The 20,098-nt window shown below is 40.8% G+C and overlaps 2 protein-coding genes across 2 annotated transcripts; both read left to right on the top strand.

Annotated features, from left to right (window-relative positions):
* Positions 1–472: 472 nt before the first annotated feature.
* On the top strand, positions 473–3,972 carry nudt5 (nudix (nucleoside diphosphate linked moiety X)-type motif 5). The gene is made up of 10 exons (XM_068717021.1): positions 473–546; positions 875–948; positions 1,518–1,585; positions 1,711–1,763; positions 1,840–1,947; positions 2,050–2,145; positions 2,319–2,420; positions 2,658–2,666; positions 2,749–2,802; positions 2,925–3,972. Exons 2-10 carry the CDS (start codon positions 892–894, stop codon positions 3,032–3,034), a joined length of 657 nt encoding a protein of 218 aa, XP_068573122.1. The 5' UTR covers positions 473–546; positions 875–891; the 3' UTR covers positions 3,035–3,972.
* Positions 3,973–7,590: 3,618 nt separating this feature from the next.
* fbxo18 (F-box DNA helicase 1) lies at positions 7,591–18,306 on the top strand. Its single transcript, XM_068717019.1, has 21 exons — positions 7,591–8,015; positions 8,415–8,579; positions 8,782–9,362; positions 9,599–9,735; positions 9,981–10,128; positions 10,255–10,436; positions 10,524–10,598; positions 10,739–10,830; positions 11,483–11,651; positions 12,141–12,357; positions 12,473–12,560; positions 12,662–12,757; positions 12,950–13,086; positions 13,871–13,967; positions 14,116–14,282; positions 14,404–14,467; positions 14,552–14,746; positions 15,258–15,383; positions 15,633–15,739; positions 17,347–17,481; positions 17,691–18,306. The coding sequence occupies exons 1-21, from the start codon at positions 7,997–7,999 to the stop codon at positions 17,847–17,849; spliced, it is 3,156 nt and encodes a 1,051-aa protein (XP_068573120.1). The 5' UTR covers positions 7,591–7,996; the 3' UTR covers positions 17,850–18,306.
* The last annotated feature ends 1,792 nt before the right edge of the window (positions 18,307–20,098 follow it).

The following is a 20,098-nucleotide window of genomic DNA, read 5'->3' as shown; positions in this document are numbered from 1 at the left end:
GAATTATGTAATCAATTTGTGTTGACAGAGGGGGAAGCCTTTTTCGGGTGCACACGTAAAAACCTCTGAATTGCAACATAGATCGTTTATTAAAGTAAGAAATTACTCAATACCTTAAAAAACTGTAACGCCACTATTTATTCTCACGGTTCAGTTCTCTATATTTTCAAATGTGACATTATTAATGCAACTACATAATATATAAGCACAGTTAATGAGAAAGGAGACAGTATCTTTGGCTACTGGTCAATATTTTTGCTGTCAACTAACCTTATTTATTAATCGATTGTAAATTATTACTAAATCTTGCATTATCCCCAAAACGTTGCGTGTAATAGTATGCTATTGAATTTCTACTTCAAAAATGTAGAAAAGACTCAATCTTAGTTGGTACTCAAGGAAAACATTAACTATTAAATATAGTCTTTCACCTCATTGAAGTATACAACTAGACTCCGGTGACGTTTGCGGTACCCGGAAGTGGTGGCAGAGTGACTCCTCACTGCTTCTTTTCAATCTCTACTACTACTGCGGTGGGGATTTCACGTGAGTTTAGTTCTGTTGATTTTAAATGATTGTCTAAAGTTTCAATTGCACGAGCTCCGAACCCCGATAGCAAGTGCTAAGTGTAAAGCAGCTAGCTAGCGTTAAATAAAGAAATAAATAAACGAATAGAATGGCTACAAGGGAAAATGTAATGCGGGGAGTTGAACCCTTGGTTTGGTTTAACTTAGTTAGCATTGCGTGGCTGTAGCAGCTAGCGTTAATTGAGCAACTCATGATGAGAAACGTCCAACATTAGCTGTTTCAGCCCGGACGTGGTAGTTGGCACTCTGTGTGTGTTTCTCTGACTCGACTTTCCTCCTTTTTTCAGTTGTCCAGATAGTGAAAATGAGCAACTCTGAGGAACCCAAAGTGACTACTGCTCCACACATAGTGAAAGAAGAGGCAAGTAAACACAACACGTTACGTCCGTAGCCTTCAAATGCTCCACATGAAGCTGTAATGTACACTGACAGGTAGCTACATAACTGAAGTGTTCAGTTTTTGGGACCTCTAACTCGTGGCAATTTCTTAACTCGATTGAGTCCATATTCTTTGCCAAAGTTAATGCTTTAATTGTAAAAATTAGTAAAAAGGTTAAATCTCCATTTTCCAATACAGAGCAGCCACTTCTATGTTCTTTTTTTGGATCTACGTTTTCCAAAAAATAGTTACAATTGTACAAGACAAAAGTTGCTGTGTACATCTCAAAGTTAGACATTTCACAATTACACAAATTTCCCTTTAGATTGATCGATTGACACATAAAATGTATGTATTTGATTTATTCTTTTGCTTGCATTTTTGCAGAAATTACTCTTCAGTGTACCACATACATGCTTCTCTGTAGGACAGTTTCTACTGTTGATTAGTAGAGTAGTAGCTCACACTGTAAGTTGTTTCTCCACTGAACTGTTTAGCTGTGAGGTAATGTGATTACACGGCAGCGCGTTGACTTTCTGTGTGTTTTTCAGCTCATGGCAGCAGGAAAATGGCTGAAGCTGGAGAAGACCACATACGTGGACCGTGCTGGAAGCACCAGGTACTGTTCCGTCTTTCGACGGCCTCGATCCACACACACACACACACACACACACACACACACACACACACACACATTACCCCCCTGCGTACAGTGTTTAACCCCCTTGTTTTTTCGTCCACCAGAGCCTGGGAGACGGTGAAAAGGACAACGAGGCAAACCAACACAGAAGCAGACGGTGAGCGTCGCCGTATATATTTATATCAGTCGAGCTTGCGCTGAGTCCCGCAGGCTGTAACGCATTTCTTCTACAGGTGTTGGAATTATCGCCCTGCTGAAGCGGACGCTCCACAAAGACTGTGTGGTGATGGTGAAACAGTTTCGTCCTCCCATGGGATGCCACACTCTGGAGTTTCCTGCAGGTCGGGAGGTTTTTCCAAAATTTGAAAAGAGACTGTCGGGCCTTTTGTAGTCTATTGATGCCATATCTGTGTTTTGTTTTTATTTGGCTGTGCTTTGCTCAGGGTTGATTGACGAGGGGGAAAGTGCAGAGGCGGCTGCGTTGAGGGAGCTAAAAGAAGAAACCGGCTACAAAGGGGAAGTAGTGGGAATCACTCCAGGTACCCTCACACTAAGATATGTTGTACGTGTGATTGCATAAGCTGCCTCTCTTGGATGCATCTTATCTCCTGTGTGTGTGTGTGTGTGAGAGGTTCAGGGGTCAAGCGCTGCAAAGTGATAAGAAGTTCCATACAATTCAAGTAGAGTAGTGATATTATTGTCTTGATCACAGTGACCTGTCTGGACCCCGGTCTGTCTAACTGCACCACCCAGATGGTCATGGTCAACATCAACGGAGACGAGGGGGAAAACATCAACCCAACGCAACAGCTCGGTGAGAAGACTGATAGGATTCATTCACTTATCCCCTACTCTCTTGTCCAAGCAAGCATTTACTATTTTATCCTCAAGTGGGACGTGTGAGTGATTCAAGAGAACATTTGGCCGTTATCACTGATCATTTTCTCTTCTGGGTACGAACAAAGTAAGAGTGAAACAAGAAACAGAAAAAAGCTTGTAATATAAAAAAAACATGTTTACTAATTTAGTTCTCTTTTGTTCTTCCTTACAGGCGATGGAGGTGAGTTATTTTCCTTTTTATTACATCAGAAATAATATATTTTTCTCATAGAGCGAATCAAGCCTGTATCCTCTCGTTGCAGAATTTGTTGAAGTCATTCTCTTACCTCTTGATGAATTCCAGGTGAAAATAGATGGTGAGGCTTCAGGGTTTTTTTCAGAGTGATGATGTCATTATGAGAGCGAGACATCCCATTCGGACCAAAACAGACAACACTGACTTGTGCCCCCCCCCCCCCTTTTTTTTTTTATCTGGCAGATCTGATGAAGAAAGAAAAAATTGTGGTGGACGCCAAAGTGTACATCTTCGCCATGGGGATGGTTCAGGCCTTCTTTAAGCCGAGGGAGCTCCCCGTCCTGAAGCAGTGAAGTGAAACGTCCAGGATGAGGACAAGAGAAGAAGAAACGTCTTTTCTGTTACGTAGGGCTCGCTACACAGGACTGGAAAATCTGTATTGGAAAAAAAAAAAAAGGCCTTCCAAATTGTAATAAGAAATAATATGAAAAGTTGTTGCATTGTGGTTTTAGACGCCATGTAACCTCATATTTTAATATCTGTTTCTGTGATGTATAATGACCATCCACAGAACAAAATGAAAGACGCCATTACAACTGTGTGTGTTAAACGCACAAATCTAATTATGAAATGGAAGTCTGGAAAACGCCTTGTATTTGGGAAGTGAACCCATGAAGGAGCTCTGTTTACATGTACCGGCCTGCTTTGTTGTCAGTATGGAGGTACTACCCAACATGTCAAGGACTGAAACTACTCTGGTGGGACCAATTGTTCAATCGTTTGCACACTTAACACAGAATATGTTTCAGCCTTCAGTCTCGAACAACTAATCACTTCCAGGTTTTTTTTTAATGAGATTACATGTAGTTTGGTGAGATGCAATTTTTATTGAGTGATCAGAAAAGCATTCCTAAAAAACTGTTTTGCCGACTTTAATGGGAGGAATGAATTCACCTTTAAACACTTTAAGTACGCATACTTGTTCTGGATTTTGTCTAAAAGGCATCATGGGAACCGAAGCAATGCTCCCTTTAGAGGAAGTAGACGATCAGTTAGTTACAAAATAACCCATGCATAGTGATGATAGTTACATGTAGTATTTGTTTGATGTATTAACAAAATGTACAACAGATGCTGTTACCATAAAGGCAGCGATTGATTAATATGAAATAATTCATGCTGTGCCTCCAACCTCACGGTGCAATGAACTGGACATTGATGCGGTACTCACCTTAACGACTAGAACTTACTGACCAATGAATAAATGTGATGCTACTTTTGCTTTCCCGAATCGGTGTTTGTGTCTCAAACTGACTTCAGCAACAGCTGAGAGAGTGATAGAAGGGAAAGTACTTCCTACGTGTGCCCGAGCTTAGTAGTAGTATGCACACATGTGAAATGAGGTCCTACAAATAGCTTTCTAAGTGGTAATGCTCTGTTGTAATTTGTGACTCCCCCACAATAAGGAGCCTCGTGTGTGTGTTTTGATTGCTGCACCTTTCGCTTTCATTTTTAAATTCATGAACACATTAAAACTACACACATTTCCTTTAATGGTAAACCCTCATAAATATTAAACATTTAATACTTGATTTGTTTGATATCATCCGAGCACTTACTATTATTTCCTGTCCCACACTTTAGTTGAGGAGTGAGAAGTTAGGGGGTAACTGTATGTGTGGGTGAACCGATTGGCTGCCGAGTTAAGTGTCCCCTTTAATTTCAGTTTAGGCTATAAATTGTTTACCACCTGAGTTGGAGGTAAATATAAGCTTAATAAAGTGACCAAATATAAACTACTTTATCATGTGAATGAGTGACATTCAGTATTCTACACCTGTTTATACATATAAAAATCACAAATTTCTATTTTCTAAGATTTGTTGTCTTCCTAACTTAATTATTATTATTATTTTTTTACTCTTTTCAAGACAAGACGGACAGAAGTGGACGCCTGTGTTTGGAGTGAGTAAGCTCCACATTAAAGGAATAGTTTTTCATTTTGAGAAGTACGTTTATTCACTTTCTGGCTGACGGTTAGATGAGAAGATTGATACCACTCTGTAAATATGTAGCCGCAGCCAACAGTCGATTAGCTTGACTTAGCATGACTATCGGAGATGGGAAAACAGGCTGGTTCTGAACAAAGGAAACAGAATCCAGCAGATCTCAAGTTAACTAATTAACACGTTATATCTTGTTTGTTTAATCGGCACAAAAACTCAACTGTTAAAATTGTAATTTGTCATAATTAAGCTAAGATGAACTAAGCTAAGCTAACTGGCTGCTACCCTACAGACATGAGAGTGGTATATTCACATCTAATTAGCATATTTCCAAATTGTTGAACTGCTCCTTTAAGATTACAAAAGTAGCATTAGTGACAAAGTGGTGACAAGCTAAAGTGAACATGCTAATCTTACAGCTACCTTCTTTAACAATGTTATACTGCTTCAATGGTGTCAAAGCTGAAGCCTACAAATGTTTTCTAGACTCAAATAACTTGTGACGCTACTGATTATTGCAGATTTATTCAGACATGAATTAGTCTGCAGGCCAACAATTCAACTGAAGTCTTGGAGACACTGACACTAACAGCAGATCAAGAGAAGGATCCACATTCCTGACTTGATTTTCATATCACAGGGCAGGACTCTTCCTGGGTCTTTGGCCTTCCTGGAGCCACTGAGAGTGGACTTCAACCAAAGCACACAAAGCCAGCATCACACAACCAATGAGATGTGAGGAAGCTCCAGCATCACAGCAAGTCCACTCAGCACACTGAACCACCTTCAGCTCCACACTTTCTACTTGACTGCTTTGATGTTGAGTTCAGTTAAATAATTAAAAAATGATCAGGCATGTAAAATGATCCTGTGTTTGTCACATACTTTACCCTCACTGTTGTTGAGTTAACATGAATCTTCTTCAGTAGTTCATCTGTTAAAGGTGACATTAGCAGCTGATCTGGTTCCAAAACAACTTTGTCACCATGAGCGTGTTTCAACTAGCATGTTTACACAAGTATATATTTATTAACTCGGAATAAATTAAATTCCTCCTCCAACTCACTCACATACAATGAAGATTGAAAAAAAACTTGGCTTTTCATTTAAAAATAGTTGAGTTTGTCCCGAGGGTGGCTCCAGAGGAAAGGCTGAGTCGTTACACTAAAAGTTATTTCAGGAAACGTATTTTTCAGCTCTACAGCCAGCTTGACATTATATTTCCCAGCACCGTATTCTCCAAGGAACACACAGGTTGTTGTGTTTGGCAGGATTTAATGGAGGAAAATATGTATTTTTTTGTAAAACTGAAAAAGAGCCTTTGTAAGCACTAAATAATATCTCTAGTACATCAGTAGTTGAAAGATTACTAAAGACCACTAAACACTAATACCTCTATGTGTAGTTGGCAGTAAACTAGCATCATCAACAATACTGTCCTCAAACCAAATAAATATTAACGTAAACATGTTAATATAACTGTAAATAGTAGATGATTTTAAGGCAAAGGATTAAAAGGATTGTACACTGAGGTGCTCACTAGTCAGCTACATGTGTGTTTGGTTGTTCTGGTTCATGTCATGCTAAATCCTTCAGTCCTGTTGGGTCTTTCTGGTCATTTAATTGTTTGACAGTCGTCTTATTCCTAATACATTTTGAGGGCTGCTATATATGGAAATGCAATTATTTTAGTTTCAAACATTTTGAGGAGGTTCTATATAGTTCTGACTTGGGAGGCATAGAGGTGGAATATAGAGTCAAATGGTTTTACCAGCACATATTTTGGAGTATACTTTGGCTCTGACAACCTATTAAGTTCCTTTACACACAATGTCACCAGCTGATATTTTGGGCTGTCTTAGTGGTCAGTATGAATTTCAAAATGTGAGGTCTTGCAGTGCTACCTACATCCATCAGCTGTTAATGGAGTGTGTGCCTGCCTGCCTGCCTGCCTGCAAGAGAGGCAGAGGGCAGAGTTTACATGGAGAGGAAACACTGAGATGGTGACTCACTAGGCCAGAAGCCTACCTATTACATCTGTAACATTACTCTTGGCTGAAATAACAGGGGGATGCAAATCCTGGCAGAAAAAAATTCAATATTGCCATATAATGCATTCACCTATTAAGTTTCTTTAAATACACTTTAGGATTAAACAATATCACCAGCTGATATTTTGGGCTGTTTTGAGGGGACATTAAGAATTTCATACATTTAACAGTCACCTGGTCTGAAGAAGGAGCTTGCAATTCTCGGCAGGTAATACAATATACCTCAGCAGAATAATGGCTACACTTTGTTTTTAAAGATCTATAAATTAAATGAGGTTATCAGCAGATATTTTCTACACATTTAATAAAAGGGGACACATGACTCGGCAGCTAATCTGTTCTGCCAAACAGACAGCTACCTCCTAACTTCTCAGAACACTTCAAATCAAACTGTGAATGAATCAAATGGTGTTATCAGCACATTCTTTATTTATTCTACTTTGACAGAGTGAATGTGACATTTAAAAACTTCAGTTTAAAATAAATCTAGCATTGCTGTCTGAAATGCGTAAAAACACAACGAGAAAGAACAGAAAACAGTTCGCCCTCAGAAATATTTTAAGATTATTTAAAAAAAGCTTGCAAATTTCAGACCAATCGTATCAAGGGCATGCTCGGTTACTGAGTCTAATCAAACATTTATGAGTTCATAAACTATATACTTTATATTATTTATCATCACTGATAAACCCCACAAATAAGTTTATATCGTTTTTGAACCGTACTTTGCCGTAGGAATCATTCAAATATATTTTTTTAAAGTTTAGCTTTACGCTGTGCGCGCGCGCGCGCACCCGCGAGCAGCATGCATCTTCCGGTATGCGTGCGCAACACTGCAAACACCGACCAATCCTGTGGCTTCGTGACCAAAATAAAGAGTTGAGAACCTCTGCCGAAATTGTTGCTGGTTGATAACTTTACGTTTTCTCAAGCCACAATTACTACATAAATGAGTGCAAACGTTAGTGAGTGAATTGACTACTTCCAGGGCGATACGTTTGAGTTTCTGAACAAGTTGGTGTTTACAAATACAAGTGAGAAGTAGTGTTAGCTTAGTATGCTAGCGCAACAGTGTTTACTACGGTTTAATAAACGCTAGCTCTAGCGCCGACACTTCGGGTCTGCATCTTTTCTGCAAGCTACGACGACGGCATTTCTGCTGGAATGAGTTTGTTTTAGGCCCCAGCGAACCAAACCTGAATCTTAAACGCTAGCCACGTAGTTCTGTGACTAAAAGACGGATGCGCTGGACACGAAGATGGAGATGGCTGTTAAGGGTAAGTTCGAAGTTCAGGCGAGTAACTTAAGTTAGCTAGCTAGCTTACTAAACGTAACGCGTCTGTCGGAAAAAGGAGAACGTTTAAATAACTACATACTTTTTTCACTTTGTGTCATATAGATAGTATTTAGTGAAGTCTGAGTGCGACATTGGCGCTTGGGTTGAATACAGGTAACTAATGAACAGTAACACCAAACGTAGACAAACTCTTTTGAAAAGAGTCAATGATAATGTACAGTACAAAACTAACCTATTTGACTATCCGTGGCACTTTAAATTAACTTTTAGATAGGAAGACTATAAAGAATGACTTGCATTGCATAAGGACAATCCTACTACAGTGGTTTGGGGTGTGCTGGCATGACTTGAATGTTGTTTACTGTTGTTGTTTTTCTAGGAAAGGCCAAAAGGAGGCACCTGAATGCAGGGCAGTGTGATGACCTGGGACAAAGTGCGGAGGGCACTAACGCCCTCACTCTGCCCCAAACCGTCAACCACGGGCAGGGCACTCGCAACCCCAGTCGGCTTTACCTCAGGACCCCCACCAAGCGACGGAAGTGTGGTAATCTGCTTTTTACGTTTTGACAAAAGTGTACCCAAAGTCACATTGAAATAGACGGGGGATACATCTGTGCATGGAAAAAAAGTTATTGTTTTGTCCAGTAAAAATCCTGACTCGCATTTGTTTCTTCACCAGTCTTTGGTTAGAAAGTCCTAAAGTTGTCACACATTAAATCTTTGTTATTTCTCTCTCACACCGTCAGCATCGGCCTCAGGAAGTCCCGCCGGGCAACAGAAGGTCATCGGCAACTTCTTCTCTGTGACTGGAGTCATCAGTTCCAGTCCGCACAAATCCTCCCAGCCCTACTCGTCCACACACACAAATGGACTCAATGGAAAGCTTTTTCCCGAAGATGAGCTGGGGGTTATGAAAGAAGAAGAAGAGGAGGAGGATGACGATGATGTCAGCCTGTTGGCTGCCCCGTTGGTGGCAAACCCTGAAGAAGAGGAGGAGGTTGACGATGTAAGCCTTTTAGCTGCCGATTTAGTGCCAAAGGAGGAGGACGCTGTCGATCACCTGGAGGGAATCACAGCAGAGATGTTTGGAGATGATGATGAATTTGACAGTGACATTCACGACGTGGAAGAGGAGGTGGAGGCCCTGCCTGACGCCCACTATGGGCTCCTGGGTAGCAGAAAGGTCTTACTTGAACCCCAGGGCTGCATGGATGATCTTCCGGAGGAGGTGCTGAGGCAAATACTGTGCCTGGTCCCTGCCCGGGACCTCTACCGCTGTGTCAGCCACGTCTGCCATCACTGGAGGAACATCGTCCAGGACAACAAGGTCAAACAAACCACAGAATTACCTTAAGTTACATATTAGCAGCAAGCTGAGGGGGGTTATGTTACAGTTACTAACAAAAGCAGGGTAAGTGTGTAGTTCCTGGAGAAATGTGTTAAAGCAAGTTCCTAAAATGTTTGAGAGATGAACTTTGAGTTTTTTAAGAGAGTAGTTGGACATTGACATAATGGTATTTAAAGCTCACAAAATTAACATTGTTGTTTTGGATGTTTGTGCAGTTCGTCCCCTACAAGAAAAAATACTTCCGCTACATGATGAGGGAGATGGAAACGGTGCGTGAGATCTGCTCCATCCTGAGGAACAGCGGCATCACAGATCCAGCATCATCACAGTACAGCATACGACACCTTGTTGTGTAAGACTGCATTTCCTTTAGTAAGGGATATTTATATTATATTACATGTAGAGCAATATGTAGACTAAATAACGCATTCTAGATTCTAGAATTCAACTAAATTTAAAGCATGTCTAATTTGGCTTAACCCTACCATTTAATTAATCTTTGTTTTTATATATATTGGATAATTGCTAGTGTGTGTGTGTGTGTGTGTGTGTGTGTGTGTGTGTGTGTGTGTGTGTGTGTGTGTGTGTTTTGGTCAGTTTAATGGCCCAGCATACGGTCGGAGAGCGGGTGAGGCCGGGGGACGTTCTGGAGTGTGTCAAGAAACATCGACTTTTTCCACACGCCGAAGCCTCCATCAGATTACGTATTCCTGATATTCAGAAGTTCTTCAACCTTGGCAATGAGGTATCACACACACACACACACACACACACACACACACACACACACACACACACACACATACACACACACACACACACACACACAAATACACAAAGGTCCTCTGGTAACATCATTTCCAATCTCCAGGGTCCCGACCCGTACGCGGCCATGGCAGTCATATTGATCCTGAGTGAGAGCGTCGGTGACGTGCAGGCCTTGGTGTCTCTGCTCACCGGCTGCATGTCGGACACCGCCATCACAGAGTACCTCAGCCACATGGCCATGATGTTGCTCGCCATGAAGAGGAGCAGGATGAAGATTAGCAGCCGGTAAGTGCTGCAGGTGTCGGCACCTTAAATTCCCACATCTTCCTCGTCGGCTTCCTCATGTTTTTAATTTATTTTTTGTCTCTCCAGGTTGCATTACAATATCTACTACATACTTCACTTGATGGAGAACGGTCCCTTTTCGGTCGGCTCCGGGCAGAGCCGGTGAGGACATAAATGCTTTAGTGTCACTGATGTGCATGAGAAATACGCCAACAGGAAGTGGACCGAAGTAATGGATATCTGAGGAGTTTTACCTTTTTAACAGTCACCGTTTTGTGTGTTTTTGTGTGTGTTTCTGTTAGGCGGCCTCAGATTCAGCTCACAGGTGAACAGCAGCAGATCCTCAGCCACGACGTCCAGGAGGACCATGTGGTCAAGATCGTGGCTTTTGCAGGTGCAGTGGCAGCACCATCACCGTCCACATTCTCTAAAATTGTTTTACTTGGTCAAGAACACAGAAAAATCAAATGATTAAATAAGTAATCTGGCGTAAAAAACAATCGGATCAGATTAGTTGCCAAGTAGTTTTTCACACACAAGGAACTGGCTGGTATTATTTTACATTATTATTATTTACTGTGGCTCAGACCCACAGCATTTACATCTGAACATAAAAACCATTGACTTACACTTTACGCCATCCACTGTAGCCCTTGCCACATGTAGTGTTTGTGTGAAATAGAAACACTAGTGGGGAAGGAACCCTTTCTCTATACTTTTCTTTTCAAGACTTTTTCAGTGGCTCAAAGCGTTTTTACCAGGCAATGACGGGTATCTTTTGGTGACACGTTGGCTCTTAAGTTGATGAAACTTGATTTGTTTGGTTTCATCATATCTGACATTTGAATCAATGTTCCTTTTAAATGCAATTACATGTTGCAAGAAAACTGTGGTCATTTTGAACCTTGCAGCCTTTAAGCGCTGGAGAACAATGATCAGTTGTGTGTCAGTGTTGCTGTGTGAGGTGTGAGGTGCGATGTGGGCCAGCCATGCAGGTCAGACGCCGTTAGTGATCGTAGCTGAGCGGTCCGTGTTGTCCGCCGCAGGTACGGGAAAGACGACCACGTTGGTGAAGTACGCCGAGCAGCGGCCACACCTCCGCTTCCTGTACGTGGCCTTCAACAAGTCGGTGGCCAGTGAGGCGCAGCGCCGTTTCCCCAGCAATGTGGCCTGCAAGACCGTCCACTCATTGGCCTTCGCCAACGTCGGGAGGAAGTGAGGAGTTTCCCTTCAGTTGTTCTCAATGTGTTCATAAATACAGAGAGTGGCACCTTTTTAAAAAAAAAAAAAAAAAAAAAAAAAAAAAAAAAAAAAAAATATATATATATATATATATATATATATTATTTTTTTTTGCTGAATGATACTTTGGACATTTAGTTTTAGCGTTAAGTTATAACTAGACGATTTAAACTTGATACTGACAAACTTCTCTAATTACATTAGAGTTACATTATTAGTTTATTTCACATGTTATAGATGCCAGTTTTGTGGCCTGAAGGAAAAAATAGAGGGTCTAAGGGTGACACAGATATACATTTGATTCATTAACTCAAAACATATATGTATCATGTTTTTTGTGATAGTGTCCAGAATGCTGTTATGCCTGAGTCATAAGTTAAGCGTAAAAAGTAGAGCTCCACTGTCTGTTTCCATTTTAAAACCACATCCCTTGTTGTGCGCCCGCGATCTCCCCTGCTGCAGGTACCATTTTTGTCGGAAGCTGACCTTTAACCTGAAGCCGTTCGCCATCAACTCTGTTCTGCCCCAGGGCCGCGGCGGCTTCACCAGGGCCAAAGTTGTCACCACGACTCTCAACGCCTTCATGTCGTCACCGGATGAGGCCATCACCGTCGGACACGTCCCCAACTTCCGCAAGGTCAAGGACCGGAAGGAGATTATATTGGAGGATGAAAAAGTGGTATGAAGCGTCAAAAAGACCGCTTTAGTGTGAATGAACAATAAGGGTGAGCGCTGCAAAGGTCACATTGAAACCGTGTCTTTTTTTTTTTTTTTTTTTCATTGTGCAATTCTAGTTGTTTGCGCATGAAGCGCAGACGATCTGGAACAAAATGAAGGATCTCAATGAAACCAAAGTAGACGCCTACTACATGACCCACGATGGTACGCCGACAGCAGATGAGTTCAATGGATTCAAGTGATTCTGTTGTTCTAATGTTGGAGGGAATGCTGCGCGGGTGGTCAACGGAACTTTTCATCCTCAGGTTACCTGAAGTTATGGCAGCTCCAGATCCCCAAGCCCTGCTTGTCTTACCAATACGACGTCCTTTTCATTGACGAGGCCCAGGACTGCACTCCAGGTAACGATGCCCTACCTGTTCACACAGTCCAGGGATTGTGGGAAAAGTCTTATTTGTCATTATTGTGCTCAACTTTGTGATGGTGATGCTGTCTTTTTTGTCTCTCTCTCTCTCTCTCTCTCTCTCTCTCTCTCTCTCTCTCTCTCTCTCTCTCTCTCTCTCTCTCTCTCTCTCTCTCTCTCTCTCTCTCAGTCATCATGGATGTGCTTCTGTCGCAGAGCTGTGCAAAAGTCCTGGTCGGAGATCCTCATCAGCAGATCTACACCTTCAAAGGAGCCGTCAATGCGCTCAACCTCGTCAAGCACACACACATCTTCTACCTGACACAGGTATACACAAGCACAAAACACAAACGGAGGTAGCCTTCTAACATTGCAGCGCCACATTTACAGTATAGAGAATTAAGTTATCTTGAATGACAAATCAACGCAATTTAAAAAATAACATTTTAAATATATATATATATTTTAAATATTTTATTTAGTAAAAATTGAAGAACGTCCCTATTTGTTACAAATGTCAAAAGTTTTCAAAAAATATTTATGAATAGAAATATTTGAAAACAACAATGATTCAAAACAAAATGCTCTCTGTATATAGCACACTAATCCGAAAAGAGGCATGCTGACTTGTTTTACTGGCCATGGAGTGGAATGTTGATTGAGGCTTTTTTTGTTGTTGTCAAAAATGTCATAAATTGTTCAAACTAGAACATTCATCGTGTGTGTGTGTGTGTGTGTGTGTGTATGTATGTATGTGTGTGTATATATATATATATATATATATATATATATATATATATATATATATATATATATATATATATATATATATATATATATATATATATATATTGAAATCAGCTCAGCATACTCTCTCCAGTAATGGCGGTTTCTCCAATGTCTACTGAGGATAAAAGTCCATAAGTCAACGTAAAGCTTATTTAAAAGCTGCTCCTGATAACTTAATAACATAACATAAGGTTTTGCCACATAAACACATGCATTACATACATTCAATATTCTGAATGTCGTGTATAGAAATGTTGTAACTCTCAGCAGTTCGGTGTGAATCACAAAAATGAACCCATACGCTACTGATGTCTCTGTTCAGAGCTTCCGGTTCGGTGCCGAGATCGCCTACGTGGGTGCCACCATCCTTAAAGTGTGCAAGGGAGTGGAGAAGATCCTCGTGGGAGGAAAGCAAAAAGGTAGCCGCTGCAAACCTTTAAATATGTTGTTGACTTAGAAACGCGTACGGTTCTCCAAAAATACAGATGCTTTTTAGCCCTGGAAGTGGACGTAATATGAGAGTACCATATTTGTCCTGTGCCTGTGTGCTACCTGTCCACTGCACAGGCGGCGTGTGTGATGAGACGGCAGACAGCGTCGGAGCGGCTTTGAGGTCGGGTGTCAGCCTTTGCCCGGGGAAGACGGCCATCTTGTCGAGATGCAATGTCACTGTTTTCAGCGAAGCCGTCCGGCTCACCGATTCCAACCCGCAGTGCCGCATCCACTTCATAGGAGTGAGTGTATACTAATGGACACGATTAAGGAAGCAATAGCAAGCATGTTTTATGTCGGGACGACACGTAGGGGTTATCTGTGGTATCTATCAGGCACTCACAGGTCCGCCTTTTCCTTCAGGGTGTTAGTGGTATCGGCCTGAATCGGATCCTGGACATCTGGCAGCTGATGGAAGGGACAAAATGTGAGATTCATCCACATGTTTACTACGAGTGATCTCTTTTTATTTATTGTTTTTTTTTATAAATACTAACCCTTTGAGATGCAGTCATCAGGGATCCTTTGATTCGCTGCTTCGCCAACAAAAACCCGAATGCCTTCTGGGCCTTGAAGAAGTACGTCAAACAGACCGAGGACCTGGAGCTGGACGCCAAACTCAGCATCGTTGAAAAATACGGAAAGCGCATCCCCGAGCTGGCGAAGCGCCTGGAAATGTGCTTTGAAGAGGACTTCCACAAAGCAGGTACGAGTTTGAATTACTTATTGAAGTACTTATCACATACTACTGATTGGTCTCAAAAGTATTGACTCTCTGTTGCTGTGCAAGTATACCGTATACCATATACTAATGACGGTATGTTTAATAGTACCAAGCCCATTGCTTCTGTATGAAGCTGTAGGTTATTAAAAACATATCACAAATATATACTTTCATTAAAAATAGAAAGACAGTAATTTACTAAAAAGTGGGGCACTGTAGGTTCTAACAAATGGTTACTCAAATGGGAGTGAATGCTGTATTTATCTGGGACTATTTCTTTTTATTATTTCTTTTTTTATTTTTAGGAAAAACTCAATTTATAGATATGCTGTATTTTTTTCCCACTGGGATTTTTGTAGCTTCACTGGTACATTATAAGATGTATACTTTCTTGTAAAATGATTTCATATGGGTGCATATTTTTTTCTTTCTTCCGTTATAATGCACTCGACTCAGCAATATTGGTAACATCATGTGACCGTTTTTATTCCAGACTTCATTGTGGGAACCGTCCACAAGGCCAAAGGTCTGGAGTTCGACACCGTGATGATCACCGATGACTTTGCCAAGGTTCCCTCTTCAAATCACAACCTGCACTTCAATCCAGACTTCTCGTTCTGTACGTTTCTTTTGGCAAACCTTTCTTTTCATAGAAAAAAACATAGATTTTACGTTGTAGGTTTTTTGGTAGATACTCTTGCCCTGGATGAAGTGTATCTGACATCTCTTACGTTTTGGGGATTTTTTTTTAGTTAGTTCTGTTGTTAGAGGGCCAATATATCGCCCAATGTTAACTTAATGCAGATTTCAAATCACTCTAAAAGTGGTGAACATTTGAAAACTTTGAATATATCTCTTCTCTGCTCAGCTGATGTTGCGGACGATGAGTGGAACTTGCTGTATGTAGCGGTGACTCGTGCCAAGATCTCTCTGATCATCACCAAGTCCATCCGCCGCATCCTCACAGTGGCTGGGGTAAGACCGAATCACACACATGGCCACTGCATATTCTAATCATAGCCACTGTTGATTCTTATATTGTGAGAATGCACATCACACCTCAAACAGAATCACATGATGTTTTTTCCATTTTTATTTCTGTTTCTTCTTGTCTCATCGCCCAGTTTTTCCCCCTGTTAAATAAAGCTCTGCGTCTTCTCGTGTAGCTGTCAGGGTCTTAATGGTTGTGTGTTTCAAGAAAAGTAGGATGTTGCTGTTGTTCTGTCAAACATCTTGTCTCACACGGGACAATAATTTTAAACAAACCTTTTCCTCTCAGCCTGCAAGCCTGAGCACTTTTCAGGCGCAGTTTCACTTCCACTTCCACTTTGTGGTTCATTTAAAAGTAACGTTGGTAACCAGGAGAGAAGAGCTTCTGGAGGGGCTCTTATCTCAGGAAATGCTTGGAAAAGTTGACACACACACACACACACACACACACACACACACACACACACACACACACACACACACACACACACACACACACACACACACAGTGATCCAGACTGACTTTTTCCATGAGGAGGCTCCTTACTGAACATTTCAGGAGCACCAGCACAACATTTAGACGTTCATATTTTTTTCCCATCTTAACTGTTCTCTGATAAATGCTTTGATTAAAAAAAAGACAACAAACAGTTTTAAGGAAAAGTCAAAGTGAATTAGTGCTTTAAGAGAAACAAATTAAGTCAAATAAAGCTTTTTTTAAAACATAAACACCAAATAATAAATTGTGTGGTCAGGTCTTATGGGCTTTTCCTATGAAGGTACTATGATTATGTGATGATGTTTTAAATCTCTTGAGGCTTTTTCTTCTCTCTCGCTCGCTCCCTCCCTCCCTTCTGGTGTTCAGGATGATATGCAATCATGTATTATTTCATAAAAATAGGGCTCATATTTGCAAGTCACGCTGGTGCTCCTGGTTAGAAAAAATATGGTCGCATTGTCTCCGAAAAACTAGTCTGAAAATGTGCCTAAATGCTCGCAGTCTGGATCCCTACCACAGCAGAAGCACCAAGTCAAACAAAACTTGCTTTTTAGTCTTTAGTCTGAGGTTTCTCAATCAAGAGGTTTTATGAAGCCCATATAAGACTAAGTGCTTTTAGAAAAGGGGTGGCCTTCCAGTTAATGAACTCCACAGAGCAGATGTAGTGAATCAAAACGCACTAAAAGCACAAAACAGAGGAAGCAAGGACCAAACTGAGGCAGAGTTTGTGTGCGCTTCACCGTTCGGACTTCTCTTTTTCTTCTCCCCAATGCTGTCATATGAGTTATATGAACGAATTGCTGTTGTTGGCGCCTGAACAGTGCAGAGAGAAGAAGAAAAAACAAGGAAGTGCTGCATAAAAATATGCCAGCAATGGAGCAGATAAAATACAAGTAGTGGATCCGCCTCAGCTCGTGTGGTCCGGAAGCACAGAATCCAATGGGGCCCACCAGCTGGACCCCTCTCGAGAAGCCGTCCTGCCAAAAAAACGCAGCCACTTGGCCTCAGACTGTGGTATTTTTTTAACGGTTGCTGGAGCTGGTCTCCCAAACGTTTTTTTTCAAATACGACAATAACTTCCTGTTGTCTCCAGGAATACTTCCTGAAATCGGAGATGCCCGGCATCTTGATGAAGGTGGGCGACCCGCTCCCGTGCTGTGTCTCTGACTGCCCCAACTGCACCACACCCGGCTCAGCGTTCATCATGTGCAAACAGCAGATGAAATGTGTAAGTCTATCAACTCCTCGCTAAGATATAACTAGCCAATAGTCTAATGCCTACAGATACGAGATATAGTACAGCACATTGTCTGGCATGGGGCGATGTACTGTTAGCCTTAATTAGACAATTAGTGTTTTGTGAAGGTTGTATTAAAGGAGTCATTGCTTGCTATGATTTATTTATTTTTTAATTCTCCCTCTTGTGTCCTCATCCAGTCCGACGGCGTGTCTGCCGGGGGCCCGTTGTGCGAGAGGTGTGTGTGGACTCGCATCGGGTCGACCGCCTTCCTCATGACTGACGACGTGCTCTCGATGGCTGAAATACCGCGAGGACTTGGCCACCATGACCACCACATGCTTGGGGGGCTTTTCTAGCGCAACTCGTCTTCAAGGACTTCGAAACAAGAAACCCACCACCTTTTGTGTGTTGATTTAAAAAAAAAAAAAAAAAAGACTTTCAAGTCAACTGCTGGCATGCATCGCTAGGTGTTAGCAGACAACACTGAAACAGACTGACAGTGTTTTTAGTCTTCTGAAAACTTTTGTGTGTGTGTGTGTGTGTGTGTGTGTGTGTGTGTGTGTGTGTGTGTGTGTGTGTGTGTGTGTGTGTGTGTGTGTGTGTGTGTGTGTGTGTGTGTGTGTGTGTGTGTGTGTGTGTGTTCTCTCTGTGAGACGAAGGGAATCGGATGTTGTAATATCCAGTTGAGATGCCTCTTTTATAACGCCTACAGCTCCCAGTGGCCATCAGTAGGGCTGAGGTTTCATTGGAGAGCACTCTGTGATTGTGTGTTGAATGTATGTTTCATTATAAAAAAAAAGAAAAAAAAGTAAACTGCCAGTTCTTGCCTTTTTGCTGTTAATCAAAGAACAAAAAGTATTATGAATTTTTAAACGAGATAAAACTTGCAGAGGTCCAACACATTCTATTGCAGATGGAAGGAGAGTACATGTTTGCTTTAGTATTGGTTGGACAGCAGTGGGATATGCTGAATCCTGTCCAAAATCTTCCTGCCGAACAGCTGCTACCCATCAGCCTCGGCTTCTTGAGTACAGACAGCATTCAGCTAATGGCCCATTGCCTCAAAAGTCTTTCAGCATATTTACTGGAAATGAGAAAGCTTTGTTAAATATTCTATTCTAGTATTAAAAGTACCAAGCCAAGTAGCTAAGGCTACTCTTAGCTGACTGGGAGATTTGTTTGTCCTGAAGTGTTTGACGCTGACAACCATATTATTTTAACTTTAAAAAAAAAAAAATGTATCATGACTAGTAGATGATCTACACTACATGACCAGCTGTGAGTTTCAGTCTGAACTGACGGGGGAGAATATACCAGAAAATGTTGCCTGGCAAGTTTTTTTGTTTTTTTTTGTATTATGCAATGCTCCACTTTATTTTTGGAACTGGAGAAGTCAAATAACTTCATTCCAGGGGAAATGAACACCATCTGTAGAGGAAGAACATTATGTTACTCATTTGTGATAGTTCAGACTTGTAAGCGGATTTTATTATCAGCAACTACAGGAGTCGTTTAGTCCTTAATTTGCAACACTCGACTAATGTTTTTTAAAGAAAATTGTTTTAATCATCATACAAATGGACAGTGTGGAGCAACAAAAAATACAGTGAAAGTCAAGAGGGATGCCACTAAAACCATCCATGCTGCGGCTGCTGGCCCCATGGGACATCCAATCGGTGTGGTTTCAGTGGATGTTCATGGATGTTCAGGCTGATCATTATTAAACTATGAGGGAAAGCATTTGTACTTGCATTAAAATGTAAAGTACACAAGTTCATAAGCAGGCACACAGAATAACAATGTACAACATGGTTGAATTTCTTAAATGGTAATGAAAACATGCAGTCATACAGCAATTAATATAGAAACACAAAGTGTTACAGGCATCTGAGGGATTATGTATTCAGGTAGTTGTAAAAGCTAACAATTGCTACCAGAATATATATTTTACATCATGACAATCCATAAAGTGGAAGCTTTGAGAATGAAACAATATTCAAAACAAACATGACGTGTCTCATTTCGATTTTGTCAGGGGAAGTGGGGCGGTGGAGGAAGTTTGTGTAGGCGGTAACTTCCTTATGCATTATCATTCATCATGGTACTAATCGCCGCTGTCTAAATATTGCAGTAGCAAACTGTAAACAAATTTGTTTGGCAACTGACATCAGACATGTCTCTAAGCACAGCTACGATTGACGTCAATGGTAATTTTCCAAGATTTGTTTTTCTTTCTTCTTTTTAATAATTCAAAACTTGTTTTTACATTCTTTTTCTTGTATTTTTATACTCTTATTATTCCACCAAGTTGGTTACATTTTGGCTATTTCCCAACTATACACAGAAAACTAATAACAGTTCTCATTTTGGACAACCCTGGTTATCCGAGACAATAAAAGACACCATTGTCCTCATTGTACTATATATATATATATATATATATATATATATATATATATATATATATATATATATATATATATATATATATATATATATATATATAGCTTTGGGATGTCACATTTCACAACACCATTATCTTGGCCAAAATAATTATGTTAACAAAATATTTGGGATATCTAGAAAATAAATTTAAAAAATCATA

The sequence above is a fragment of the Cebidichthys violaceus genome, unplaced genomic scaffold (assembly GCF_023349555.1).
Source record: "Cebidichthys violaceus isolate CVI_PGR_0920_01 unplaced genomic scaffold, fCebVio1.0.p SCAF_21, whole genome shotgun sequence".
NCBI lineage: Eukaryota > Metazoa > Chordata > Actinopteri > Perciformes > Stichaeidae > Cebidichthys > Cebidichthys violaceus.
The sequence above is the reverse complement of the archived record's forward strand: the minus strand, read 5'-3'. Positions and strand labels throughout refer to the sequence as shown.